Consider the following 14165-nt stretch of genomic DNA (forward strand, 5'->3'; position numbering starts at 1 on the left):
CATCCCACGGTTGAATGGCAAATCAGATTTAAATGCCAACGTTTCTTGAAAGAAGAGAGAGAAAGAGATAAAGAGAGAAAACTAGGGGCTCGATCAGATTTTTGCATTCTTAAATGTATAAAAATAACTTGCAAGTGCAAATTGCGTTCGGTCGTTGGCGAGATGTCGAACCAAGATAAAAAGTTTTAATTATTTAAGAATACAGAATTAAAAAATAAGAAAGTTCTACAATATGGTAGTCGTCTTGCAGTATTCAAGCAAAACTACAGGACAATGTAAAAATGCCTGAAAAAAGGTCTTGTCGATCAAAAATAAACAAAAAGATAAAATAATAAAATTATTGATCAAAGTATATATAAATACTGAAAACTACAATTTGTAAAAGGATAATTTATAACGTTTCGATCTCATTTGAACAAAACCGGTCTGGTCAATAATAGTTCTCTTTCGCGCGCGTATTTTGCTCTTCGAAGAGTCAATTTCGCAACGCATGAATCTGTGATCGAATCAGGCGAAGATTTTGCCGATAAATCGCCAGATTAATCGCGTATATAACACGCATGTGAATAGATTTCCATACCGAGATTCATTCGTGTATAAGCGTCGCGTCTAGATCCGATCGTAACTAAACGTGCGAATATCGAGGAAAATAAATGGCGCTATTAAAATAATATAATGTGCTGCATGTCTCCATATCACTTTTTCTTCTGCGTCATCGAGTATTTCAACGCCTGGCAAGGTTTTCACAAAGATCGCAGACGTCGCAATCCGCTGTCAATAAAGCATTTAATTTACGTCGATGTCGATTTTAGATGGAGAAGACAATGAGGTTTTTATTCGCTGATAAATCGAGAACGAAAAACACGAAACCTTGTTTAGTCATTACAAAACCCTTGACGAGAAAAGCGATGATTTTTTAATGGAAAAATGCCATGTGAAGTGTGTAAGTTTATAAAATAATTGGAAAAGTTGCTAAAATAAAAAAAACTCGCAAAATATAATCGTTCTCCATTCTTGTTAACTGAATGGAAAAATCGCTTTTTCTTAATAACGGTTGCAATTTTCCACGTCGTATGCTGTCGTAAAAACTGTACCACGATTGTCATATGAATAATGTTTCTCGCTGCTGAACAGTGCTTTATCTTATGGCTACTAATAAAAGTATAATTGTTTCTATGAATTTTCCTTCGTAAAATTAACGGCGTTATTATTTGGACCGTTATCACGCACGTGGCTCCTAAAATCGTGAACCCAGACAATAAACATTGTCCCGAGACAATGGTGTGAATTATCATGTACATCTCGATAACACAGTTCTGCCGGTGCATTATTACGAAAGCTTACGTTAAGATTCACCGTTTCATTCTTACAAAATTCCACGCGAATTGCCATCCTGTTGCTCTTCATTAACATAGCGTGCAATCGTTGCATAAAAATAAGAAGTGGCAGATATAAATCGTGATATAAATACATTCTATGTAACAACTGAATTCATAATTAATCAAGCCATTAATTTACTTTACCGATAAATACGAAATTTTTCACACACAGATTGACAGAGTTTTATATTCATAATACTTACTATTATTACAAAGTAAATTTGTTTTTGTTTTCGTACATTACCTTGCTTCCAAATTACATTTTTACTATCTTATTTGCCTTGAAATTTACATATACATGTATTTCAATTTCACAAAAATAAAAATTAATTAATTCTCACAGAAGTATTGCCGTCTATTAAATTTATAGCACCTGTATAATTACATTACACTTACAACATGTGCATATAATTAAAAGAGAATGTGTTATAATTTTTACAAAAATATATTGCAAAAATAAAAAATAGATTGGCTAGTACCCTCATAGACTTTATTAGGCAAAAATAATAATCACACAATTCAAAAAATACCGCTTAAGTAATAATTAATTAGTTTTTATGTAACAATGTATGGTTTCATTATATATAAAAAAGATTCATTATATAGTTTTATATTTTCTAAATGTGTAGATTGATAAGAATATTTTTATGATCTTTTTTCTTGTCCTTCTTTCTACGGAATCGACCTGGAAAAGTAGTTTCTACAGAAGTAGCTACACAGAATTATTATATCCAATAGTAATAATCTAGTAGTGGTAGTGGTAGAACTATTATTCTCGCGTTTCCTTTCTGTATCGAGATTGAGATTGGTCATATATGCAACAAGGACGACAGAAATAATTATTACGAAAACCACAACGAAGAAACTGTTGCCTGCTGATATTCCCTCGTGAAGTTTTATATTTTCTAAATGTGTAGATTGATAAGAATATTTTTATGATCTTCTTTCTCGTCATTCTTTCTACGGATTGACCTGAAAAAGTAGTTTCTACAAAGGCAGCTACACAGAATTGTTATATCCAATAGTAATGATTTAGTAGTGGTTGTGCATTATTATTCTCACGTTTCCTTTCTATATTAAGGTTGAGAAATTATTGTAAATTAGCGCAAAATTCATCAAGGATATAGAGATAGGCAATCTATTGATATATTTTATACGTATACGTAAGAATAGCTGCGAGTGAAAAGAAACTCATCTCTTCTCATATTTAATCTTAAATATATAAAAATATCAAAGCCAATTTTTACATCAAAATATGAAAGATTTAGATCACAAATATTTAGACCTTGAAATTATGACTGCCATGAATCATCGATAAAACTTCTTTCTTTTTAATACAAACATCACAAAAATTAAAAATTTAGTAATTTTTTTCAATATTATATACATATATTATATAATAAAAAGATTGTTTAATTCTTGATATAATTATTCGTAGTGATCATTATTGACATAGAACGTTGTTTCGTGAATCTTTCAAAGATGCTTAATATAATCACACTGTCACCCATTAAATTCGCAGATCATATTCGCATGGTCCCTAAGGTTCAAACCCTGCTAAATATCAAATATATCGCTAGTGAAATGTACAACCCGTACAACCTTTTCCATGTGACGTCTCACTACTGTTTAATCTATAGCCCATCTAATGACCGATAGAAACCTGACCTTTCGAAGTGGGCATTTATCTATGATCGCGAAATTTGAGAACTAACGCATACACCCGCAATAATTATTAGCTAATGGCTAAAGTTTGCACGCAATTGTTTTATTAAGGTGCAGGAAGGCTGTTGCGCAAAGCGGAATATATTGCTTAACAAGCTAAACTAGAAATAAATTAAAGTTGTTCTTCTCATATATAGATAATGTCACTTGATACTGCTTTTTAAACTGTTTTAATTTTAGCTGTTTTCTTTAATGAATCATTTAGTAAAGAATGCGGAGAAGTTATCGTGAAATTATGTAAGGAGGTAAATAACATCATACTTTATCCGAGGATGGAAGAACCAACAGATGGATTTAGGATTTTTATAGCAGATATCATACAAACAAAGTATAAATAATCTTGCTAACGCGACTTCTTATCAATGATGGTGAATCATGCGAAAGATATGTGGTAATAATAATGAACACGCGTCACACGATATTATCAGGATGATTTCAGATTTATCGATTTCGAATTTGTACACATTCAAGTAGCCAGACGTGTCGTGTTTCGTATTTCGATCCAACGGACAGTTTTTTCCGACACATTGCGAGACCTCTTTCCTCACGTTCCATAAATCGTAGCCATTTAGAGTATAATGTGCTACTTTTTAATTAAAAAAATTAATTTCGTCATTATTTAAAAATTTCCAGTTAAATCATCTACACCGCATTCTTTATCGTTACTCTTTCATATATCGATATAGGACTTGCATATACATATACATATATAAATTCCATCGATCATTTTAGAAATTAAATTAACAATCTATTAAGATTTTGTTATCAATAATTTTGCTATAATAACTACGTTTTGCGCATAATTTATTTTAACATTCTCTTATTTTGTTAATCTTTAATTTATTATTTACATTTAAATAAAACAATATTATATTATAGTTTTTAACAGGTATTTAAATAGCTGTTCTCGACAGCAGAAAAGTTTTTATAGCATTTAAATTGGTTGCTTAAAAAGTTAACTCTTGCATACCAAAGTTGTAATTTATATATTTTAATTATTCTATAATAGACATTTCAATACTTAAAAGACTATAATAATTGATGTAAGAATATTATGCAGTGGCTGGCAGAACATGGCTGTTAAACTGAATTATGTTTAATACGCTGTGTTTAAATACGTTTATTTCTTATTAAAAATATTATAGCAAAGTCATTTAGTTATTCACAAAAAAAGTCATTATTGTTTCGATCATTGAGATATATTCACGCAAATCTGACTTGAGATGAGCCGATCCTAGACCTAGAAAAACAATTGCACTGGCCTTGAGCTACATACGAGAGCAGTAGAAGTGATAGAACAAAACATCGCCTTGATAGAGAAATTCCAATTTGAGAATGACGATGTAGAACATAAAGCAAAGCGAAAAAACTAAGATTGCAATTGTCTACCATTTCTACCAACAAAGATTTAGGATCGAAAATTTGAAATTTATTCCTTCTTGATGAAAATATCGAGGGCGAGAAGAGGAAATAACCATTTAACATCGTATGTCTTCGTAACCAAGTCTCAAATTAAAATTCTCCATAAAAATCTATTAGTTGTTGTAATTTTTATGATAATACGAGAAATTGGATTTCCTTTTTTCTGCAAGTTAAACAATAATGATTAATAGATTTATAAATGTATACTATATAAAGCTATTAATCATTATAAATATAGCGATTGCTGATAAATGTTGATACTGAATGATTGCTAATATTGATAAAGGAGCGAGAAGAGTAAGTTAGAATTTTTTTTCGTTTTATTGCATGACTAGATATTTTGCAGCGGCTCGGCTATCATGATTGATAGTCACGAAGTCTTGTCTGCGACTTGGAAACAAAACCGAGGGATCTAGAATGTTAATGCCAAGGTTGCTTGGTCCATTGTCGATCTAAGAAATGCCATTGCCAAGGAAATCTATTCATTATTCTAACGATTTTATCAGCAAAACAGTTATAAGGAAGTTACATCAATCCGTTATCGATACACCATCCGATATACGAAATGATACAAACGACTGATAAGAAAAGTGACGCATGCAGTAAAAGTAGCAATTAAGAGCGAGAAAGCAGTATATGAATAACATCAATGAAATCAATTAAGGTATATTAAAGTATATCATTAATTAAGAATATAAAAAAACGGATACAATTATCTAAACATTATTTATATAGAAAAGTCAGTAATCAATTAAAAAGAGTAACGGATTTAGAAGTCAATATCACCATAAAATAAAGAGCGTTAGTTAGAAGAATTCTTCAAAATTAAAAAGATTTCTTCATTGTTTTCAATGCAATGCGTTAATAATTAATATTAGAATAATTAAACATTTATACATCTCGTATACGCTATAGGCGGTTGCATATAAATTTTCTCACGTTTTAGAATAATTCATTAGATGTTAATACGCTATTATTCGTTCGTCAGGCACGTTAAGTGATGATTATGTTATTCACGCATGAATATTTGCAAAATTGCCTAGGAAAATCTTATACGTAATTGTTTATAAATTAGTTAATATATTATTTGTTTATCAACTTAAATTTATGTGATGTACAATATTAGAAACGTTTAATAAGTTTAATTGATAATAAGAAATGCACAACATAATATGCATATATGCGAGCAATATAACATGAATAGTATAATGCAAAGTAAAATATAAAGTAAAACAAAAATATTTACAATATAATTATACATTGTTTGATTGTTGCGAATCGCTAATAAAACCTACTTGGTATATGAACTAAAATGAGAATCGCACGAGAATAAAACTTACGCACAAGAATAAAAATTAATTAAAATGTATGCACGCGGATGCGTGCCACATGTTGCATAAGAAAAAACAAACGATTAATAACAGGACTTATTTGCGGGATTTTTCAATCATTAATTCATTGTTCCATCGATCGTAAATCTTCCATTACGGGGAATTATATTATTCTCTGTATATCTATATGTATATCTTCAGGCGTAGCCCATTATGCAATTTTAAATAATTCTCGAATATCATTAATGACTATTAAGAAGCGATTGTTACTGTAAAAGTATCAGAAGGTCGTCGTGGTAAGGTGCGGCGAGAAAAAGTGAAAAATTAATATGCAATTTTTAACGTATATATAGAAAGTATGACGGATTTAGAAATCAATATCACAATGAAAAAATATTCATTCTTCATTAACTATAGTCTGCGATCAGCGACAACAGTATGCATTATTAAGTTGTTTAGTTAAAAGTGACAGATGGCATACCGAGAAGAATCCGTATAAACGTAGCGTATTACGCGTATAAATATGCAGAATATATAATAATTATTGCAACAATATTTTTTAGTACTGGGAGATGCTGTAGGCCGAAATTATGCACACATGATTTTCGCACTTTAGGTGATAATTGATATTTATCTGCTAAACCGCTACATGATAATGAATACTTTCCTATCATACTCTTAGCATTTCGTCAAGGTTCTGTCAACGGTTGCGAAGTGGGAATATAATATTAGTAGAGAAGCATGTGTAAGTGAACATTTCGAAAAATGTATTTTCTTGCGGTATTTACATAATATACAGTCGTTTTTTTGTCGCGAGATTTTCTTTCGCAAGGTAAATCCGTATGCATACAAGAAAGAAGAAATTGAAGCGCGATAATTGATTACATAAATATAAAGCCATTTTAATGGTAACATAACATACAACAGCATAAATAAGCGCCTACTCTCCATAGAACCTGTTATTTGTCTCACTTTTTAATTTCTGTCTCATTCCCGTCTTTATTCGCTTAAATGTACGATGTACACAATATTGTTGCTACAAAAACATTAGTACGTTCTGCCCCTAAAATTATGCCCTAAATTATGTTTCCATCTAGAGTTAAGGCATGATTTTCGCCCGCAGTACCGTTGTGTACTTCTTATGTACTTTTTTCTTCTTTTATTATTTTTTACATCAAAAGCCGAATGCTTTGAATGATTATGCCGATATGCATTGTATTGGAGAATAAAACATGTTAACATAATGATAATTTGAATATATCGTAAATGGCCGAACAGCGTTGACCATTATCGTCACATATTTGAGAGAGGACGTTTCATCGTATATGTACAAATATAACTTATTATTTAACAATCGATAAAAAATTTGTCGCAGTCCCACTATTTTTTAAGCAATTAGTAGAAATTAGTCTTATTGTACACAATGGAGAGACTAGACCATACTGAGATATTTTCTTGCAAAAGATGTTTCAATTTCTTGCAAAAAATGTTTTAAATTTCTTGCAAAAGATGTTTGGCAATTAAAAAAGCCTTAACAACATTTCATGATCGTAACACTCCTTTAACAATAATATCACTTCGTTTCCTAGTAATCACGCTGCAATCCCAGTTTTGCACTTGATCGATGGCAGAGTAGAAAACTATAAAATATTTCTTGAGCCTTTCTTTTCATACACAAATTCCAAAATCTCCTATTTCATGTATTTTTCCGACACATTGCTGAGACATTATTCAAAATATATATATTTTAAAAATGCGAAATTTACAATTTATGACATATGTGACAATGCTTACAACTTAGATGTAAAACAAAGCACGAAGAATTAATCTTTTTTTTTATATTTATATACATAAAACTATAATAAGAAAAGTATTGTTTAAAATAAAGTCATGTGTAGAAATGTGGGATTTAAAATATTTTTACAGATACATTGAGAGAGATATTTAATAAAATACCTTTTTTTAATAATATGATTCAAACAATAATCAGATAACAGAAATCAAACTAGTTTGAAGGAATGTATAAATTTAAACTGAACAGTCTGAGTCAATAAATACCTAAGAATTACAAAACTAAATGTGTTGTAGACAACATAAGTCACTTTCTGCTTTGCTTTTCTTAATCGGATGTATACTTAAAACAATAGATTTTAGATCCGAACATAAAATTTTTATTAAAAACCCATTATCTTTGGCTACTTTGGGTATGTTTATTTAAATAATTATAATATAGTGTAATATTGTACAACTTGAATTAGAGTACAAGATGAGTCGTAACGCATTAGCTTTGCTTTACATCATGTGTTGCCCATTCGGTGGAGCATATTGCGATTGCTGATTTACAGATGGTCCTGCAGGTCCAGGCGGACCATATGGCCCGGGTGCAGGGCCGCTTTGAGGTGGGTATCTGCTATATAATATATTACATTATCATTTCTCTAACATTAAAAAAAAAAGAAAAAATTAAATGAAACATAATGCAATTAAGCAATAATATTGTTACATAATACACGAAAAATGTGTATGCACACGCTTGTATGTGTATTGTAATTTATGTGTGAGAAATGTTCCAAAACATGGAAATATTTTTTATTTACAGTTACTCTAATTATAGCAAATTTTGAGATTAGTGTTACAATAAAAATAAATTAAACATACCCCTGTGGTTGATAAGAAAGGTTTTGATCAGGCGGCGGCAAAGATGACCCTTGTGGATGTCCAGGCGGATGTTGGTGAGGTCCTGATTGAACATGAAAATGCTGGGGTAAAGTAATGTTTGGCATACTGGTAGGACCCATGTACTCGTTGCTCGGCAAATTCGTGTTATACGGCCCCACCGGACCTGAGGCGGCTCCAGTGGGGAACGGAGAAGGCGGCATACCATTAAACATCTGTTGAAGGATGTAGCAATGTCAGAATATCTCGCGCTATTGTAAGAATCGTTACTTAAAGTCTGTCGAGGCACTTACGTGCGTTGGTGGTGGATTGTGGAATGGATAAGGACTTATATGTGGCTGCATTTTAGGCAAAGTGTAGCCAGTCGGCGTTGGAGGTTCTCTCATCAAGGTATGGTACAAATTAAGAGCGTCGACCAAATCGGAACTTAATTGGGTAAGCTGCGCATGCCGCCTATCTACTTTTTCCAAAGCCGCATCAATCAAGGGCCCCATTGCCGTAACTTGGTCTGCAAAATGCAATAGATGGAAATGATGAATATTTGTAACATTTTTTTTGTAATTGTTTTTATCATGAATTTATTCATAGTTACCTTCTAAATCAAGCATTTCCTGAGGATCGGAGGTATCACATTGTGGATCAGCTTCATGAAGCAGATGTAATAATCTATCCATTTTCTTTTCATCTATTTCAACTTCCACCACTTCGGGTTCACGTTTCACCATTTTTACTTCCACTTCTTCCGCAAATTGCACTAATTTCTTGTTACTATGTTCCAATTCTGTACATAAATACATTCATATTAATTCAATCACGATCACACATAATAAATAATTCAAGGACGTTTAAACATCGAAAAATTAATTAAGTCGCGTATATCTTACTTGTAAACTCTTCTGGTTCAACAGACAAATCAGCAGTAACAAAATTGGAGGGAAAGAGGCCTTCGCCTCTTTGATTGCTGCCCTTCCACCAATTTGGATGAGAATCGTCCAAAATGTTAACTAAAAAATCAAATTCACAATTAGAAATTCATTTCTAATATCTATCATCTTGTGTGTTGTTTGCGATTTTGTACTATAATAATTTTTATACACATACTTATTTCTCCTGCTAAGAATGTTAGTTCATTATCCTCTGCAGCTTCAAAATCATACAGAGCACGTACTTTTCTGCCTTCTTGGGAGGTGCTCGAGGCTCCAAGCACAGAATTCATACTAGGATATAAACTAGTACTTTTCTTAGAGGCTGGCGAACTATGCGATGAAGTGCTTTGAGTATGTGTCTTATTTTCTTGCAAAGAAAGTTGTATGGCTGTAAAAAATTGTCTATATAATAACTATATAATAATAATATAAAAATAAACTTGAAACATTATTAAATGTATAATGGAAATAATATCAAATTGTTACCTTTTGCAATATCTGATTCTTCTTGCGAATTTGTTACTACATTAGGATCTCTGCTCAGAGTCATAGCACGTTTTGGCTAAAAAACATTGCATTTTATACACGTAAGAAATAGTTTAAAAATTGAATTGAATTAATAATATCACATGCCCAATAAGTTGATTCATTCAAAATGTATTTAATAGTTTATAAAGTAACCATACGATACAATATAAGTTCAGAAGAGAGACATAGTGTCAATAAGTGATAATCTTATCTGACTGATTTAAATAATGCAATCTGGAGTAGTGGTTCAACACTCGACTTCGCAATAGCTATGAACCATTTATATTTCTACAGTTAACGAAGAAGGTGCGATAATAACACAAAGGATAAAGACTCACCGTATCCGAGACAGAAGAAAAGTCATGGCCTTCACTTCTGAGCTTATTGTACAAGCTTGGAATCAGATTCAATTGCGGATCTGCTTTAAAATCACCTTCCACCCATTTTTTCAAAAGCGCTTTGATTTTATCCACTATTTTCGGTTGCGGATGGTTAATAAGCTTTCGCAAATCATTTTCAAAATCTCTGGACGCAATTTCCAAGTGGAAAACCTTTCCGCAATTACTGGCGCAAGCGTCCAACAACTAAATCAAAGATAAGTAATCAAAAATTTGGTGGAACAGGTTAAGGCATTTTTACTGTTAAAGGACAATGGTACTAACCGTTATAGCTTGCATGACCACATGAGGGTCCTGATGGTACAATCTCTTATTGATAGAACGCAAACAGTCCTTGGCGTTCTGACTGGAGGTGCCCACTTTGTCGCAGATGTCCATTATCTTTCCCCATTCTTCCGTTACATTGTTCTCGTTAGTTGCCTTTTCTGATGCAACGCAATTAAATAACGATTTAAAGAGTGATTCATCACAGGATTCTCAATGACATGCATAATCAAATAGTAATAAAAAGTTTTTTTTTTTAATAAAAATACAAAGATTAAGATAACTCAGGCAGATACAACAATAAAATTCGCAGGCATCGTATAGATAAAAACTTCAACAAAGGAACAGACGCTCTCTGCAATTGCGTTGCGACACGCAAGAGAGATATCAAGCGGCGAGCTGTCATCGCTGGCACCGACGGAATCGCCGCCGCCCCGTTTTTTTCCGCGCGGAAAATCGGTCGGATTTGGGGGGCGGAGGAATCAGCGCGATAGAATCGGACGATGCGGTCGGAGGTCAAGTGTCAACAACCGCTTAATGCGTCCGACGTGGAAAAGGAGAGCCGTTCCTCGGGCGAGGGCCCGCGGACGAGCGAGCGGTCGCGGGCCCTCGCGCGCGGCGAGAGGCGGGAGGCGGGAGGCGGCGCTAGGCCGCGGCGAGCGTGTCGCCAGGCCAGGCCGACCGCGAGGAAACGAGGGTATTACTCACCGACGTCAGCGTCGAAGGGCGAGGAGGTCGGGAAGAGGCCCATCGTCGCGGCTCTCTCTCGCGCCCACCAGCCGTCGTAGATCGTCCCTACTGTCGTCGCGCTCGCACGTCGCCACGTCGTCGCGGAATCGCGCTGCGCATCCAGCTGATATTTACTCACAAACACGTCCGGCCGAACGACTGACGATAATCCGCTCCGCCGCACCAACGGACATCTTTGCCCCCCGGAATGCCCCGGATCTGCCAGGGACCTATCGATACCTATCGAAGCGCGACTTGATTGACTTGATTCGAGAGAACGCTCGCCGGCGACGAGACTCGAATTAGATTATGGATTCATCGTCCTCGGGAGGACGTGGTTTTGGAGGCTTCGTATATTATGTATCAAAGAATTTTACGGGAGCTTGGCGAGCGAAAGAAAGCTCGCAACGCGACGATCGATGTATCGAATGACGTGATGCGACCGCCGTGCGAGCGCGAATCATCGCGTTCCCCGATACTCGAAATGGAATAACCAAGATGGCACTGCCAATCGAATCCTCTCTCGTCAGTCTCGACTCTCGTCCACTCAGTTTGGCACATAAACAATCTCGTACTTGGTCATTTCTTCCTAAAAAACTTTGGGATATTTAACGTGCCGTCAACCATTGGACCACTAGATTCGTTTCTTCTTCTGACTTCATCAGGTTTTTAGGTTATAATCGGAATTAATTAGAGAATATAAATATCAAATTGTTTAGCTTGTAGTTGCTCTTCCATATCGGTTTTCCTTTCACGTTTTATAAGTATATTCAATGTAATTTGTAAGTGGCATCATTGAGTAATTCTGTGATTATCATTTGTATTAATTTGATTTGCGTTAGCCACCTGCCACAGTCCACAGTCCAGTATTGGTCGAGAAGGCGCACGAGGTCTTCTCTGAGATCTAATATATATTCAATCAGCTGGGATTTATACATTTGTACGTGATGTATTATTTTATTAAATCAGTGAACTGAGAGAGAGCTGAATCCTCTTTCTCGAACACAAGAGATTCTGCATCTTCAAGTTGACTCAAGGATTGATGTTGTTTTTTTTCAGAGATCTTCAGAGATTTCCAAGTTGCTTAGCTCAGATTCCAAAATGATGAGAAGTGTTGCCATTGTAATAACTTCTGGTGCCCTGGTGACGGAAGTAATGTGGCAGTTGTACAAGGTGTATAAATGTTCTCGAAGGAAAACGATTAACACTGTCAATGGCTGCGCGACACAGCTTTGCACAAATACAGAGGCAAAAATCTTCGAAGTCATGTTCTTTTCGAAAGACTCCACTTTATGTCGAACACATTTGGGACTTATGAAACCATGTGGGAGGCTGAATTGTGCAGTAAGACACTTGAGGTAACCTCTCCAATGCGGTATAAAGTAAAGCAATATAAAATTATTTATTTATTTTCCTCATAGCTTAATGCAACTGTATAGAATATATCTTACATATTTGCAGGCGGATTGTAGATTATTTGGATTCTGCGACCGATACTTTGGACATATGCGTATATTTCTTTACGTTCTCAGATTTAGCAGAGGCAGTTATAAGAGCCAAAAAAAGAAATGTTGTTATAAGGATGATATTGGATGAGTCCATGGCAACAAATGATACAAGCAAATTAAAGATCTTTTACAAAGAAGGTTTGTGACTATTTTGAAACAAACATTGTTATATGAAGAATTTAGTAGACATTTTATAATCTGGAATTCCTATTACATAGATAACGCAGCAACTTTGTAATTGACATAATATTGCTTTATTTTGCAGGCATTCAACTAAGATCAAAACAGTTAGATACCTTGATGCACCATAAATTTGTTATTATTGACAATAAGATCTTGATATCAGGCAGTATAAACTGGACTAAATCAGCATTTTTTGGAAATTTTGAGAACGTGCTAGTGACTAATGAGTCAGCAATAGTTAAGCCATTTATAAACGAGTTTGAAAGCATATGGTCAATACTTGGTGCCATAACTACACAAGCTAATTCTATAAAAACTTAAATATACGTTAAGTAGTTTTTTTTTAGTCTATATGTTTACTTAAATTAAGTATAAGAAGAGCAAAGGAGAGCACATAGACATTTTTTTATTTTATACTTTTATTTTTTTGTGTCAAGGCAAAGTTCTTCGCCTTGACATTTGATTCGTGATATATTGACAGGTGCTCAAACAACAGACTACTTATAAGAAAATATTGTAGTGACGTTTAATTTTTATTAAGAGTAATTGTTAACTTAAAAGGTTACGTATAATTTAATTTTTTCTTAATTTTGCACGTAAAAACTATAAATGTATAAAGAGATAAATGCAGTTCCCGTACATGGTAATTTTACACGTTTCTATGAAATCCTAACTTAGGAAGACAAAGATCATTTATCTGCCTACATGTATATACAATATTTCATGTGAAATAAAAGACATTTTTACTTCTGTAATGTCCGTTTCGTTTTATATGTACGTGCGTGTATTTCTTTCTTGAAATGATTGATGTAAATACGAAATGCTAATAGGAGCTAATTCTCTAATGTAATCGGATGAATCTTTGTGCTTTGATGGATTAAATTTGATGAGATAACACGTACACATACAGCGTGGGTGCACCAATAAAGGGAGTTGCCATGACGATTCTGACGTCATGATGATATTACATCTTGGTATATTAAGAATAGCCTTTGTTTTCACACAAATGAAGCTGCGCTCGTAATGCATATTGATTTTCTTTAACTGGGGAAACAGTCATGGGTCTTCAGAGTTCACGGCCGCGTATGAATACCTT

General features: G+C 33.9%; 2 protein-coding genes across 3 annotated transcripts; one reads left to right on the plus strand and one right to left on the minus strand.

Annotated features, from left to right (window-relative positions):
- Nucleotides 1-8047: 8047 nt before the first annotated feature.
- Nucleotides 8048-11671, minus strand: LOC112455329 (signal transducing adapter molecule 1). Of its 2 annotated transcripts, none has more exons than XM_025017185.1 (10): nucleotides 11358-11671; nucleotides 10650-10810; nucleotides 10326-10571; nucleotides 9946-10021; nucleotides 9635-9847; nucleotides 9418-9537; nucleotides 9126-9314; nucleotides 8827-9041; nucleotides 8516-8748; nucleotides 8048-8264 (listed from the first exon to the last, which is right to left on the minus strand). In XM_025017185.1, exons 1-10 carry the CDS (start codon nucleotides 11398-11400, stop codon nucleotides 8150-8152), a joined length of 1611 nt encoding a protein of 536 aa, XP_024872953.1. In that variant the 5' UTR covers nucleotides 11401-11671; the 3' UTR covers nucleotides 8048-8149. The 2 variants fall into 2 exon arrangements, with proteins under 2 accessions (XP_024872953.1, XP_024872946.1); XM_025017178.1 differs by having other exon boundaries at nucleotides 8048-8267; nucleotides 11358-11669.
- Nucleotides 11672-11830: 159 nt separating this feature from the next.
- On the plus strand, nucleotides 11831-13824 carry LOC112455344 (mitochondrial cardiolipin hydrolase). Its single transcript, XM_025017197.1, has 5 exons — nucleotides 11831-12051; nucleotides 12221-12318; nucleotides 12438-12736; nucleotides 12840-13024; nucleotides 13152-13824. The coding sequence occupies exons 3-5, from the start codon at nucleotides 12480-12482 to the stop codon at nucleotides 13388-13390; spliced, it is 681 nt and encodes a 226-aa protein (XP_024872965.1). The 5' UTR covers nucleotides 11831-12051; nucleotides 12221-12318; nucleotides 12438-12479; the 3' UTR covers nucleotides 13391-13824.
- Nucleotides 13825-14165: the final 341 nt, after the last annotated feature.

Source organism: Temnothorax curvispinosus, unplaced genomic scaffold (assembly GCF_003070985.1).
Source record: "Temnothorax curvispinosus isolate PA1 unplaced genomic scaffold, ASM307098v1 QBEX01000525.1, whole genome shotgun sequence".
Taxonomy (NCBI): Eukaryota; Metazoa; Arthropoda; class Insecta; order Hymenoptera; family Formicidae; genus Temnothorax; species Temnothorax curvispinosus.

Excerpts from the sequence above, each read along its gene's own strand:
- LOC112455344 (XM_025017197.1), top strand. The coding sequence starts at position 12,480 with ATGATGAGAAGTGTTGCCATTGTAATAACTTCTGGTGCCCTGGTGACG. Across the intron at positions 12,737-12,839 it reads TGTGCAGTAAGACACTTGAG|GCGGATTGTAGATTATTTGG; the intron begins GTAACCTCTCCA and ends ACATATTTGCAG. Across the intron at positions 13,025-13,151 it reads AAAGATCTTTTACAAAGAAG|GCATTCAACTAAGATCAAAA; the intron begins GTTTGTGACTAT and ends TTTATTTTGCAG.
- LOC112455329 (XM_025017178.1), bottom strand. The coding sequence starts at position 11,400 with ATGGGCCTCTTCCCGACCTCCTCGCCCTTCGACGCTGACGTCG. Across the intron at positions 9,315-9,417 it reads TGAACCAGAAGAGTTTACAA|AATTGGAACATAGTAACAAG; the intron begins GTAAGATATACG and ends ATTTATGTACAG. Across the intron at positions 8,268-8,515 it reads CTTTCTTATCAACCACAGGG|CAGATACCCACCTCAAAGCG; the intron begins GTATGTTTAATT and ends TATATTATATAG.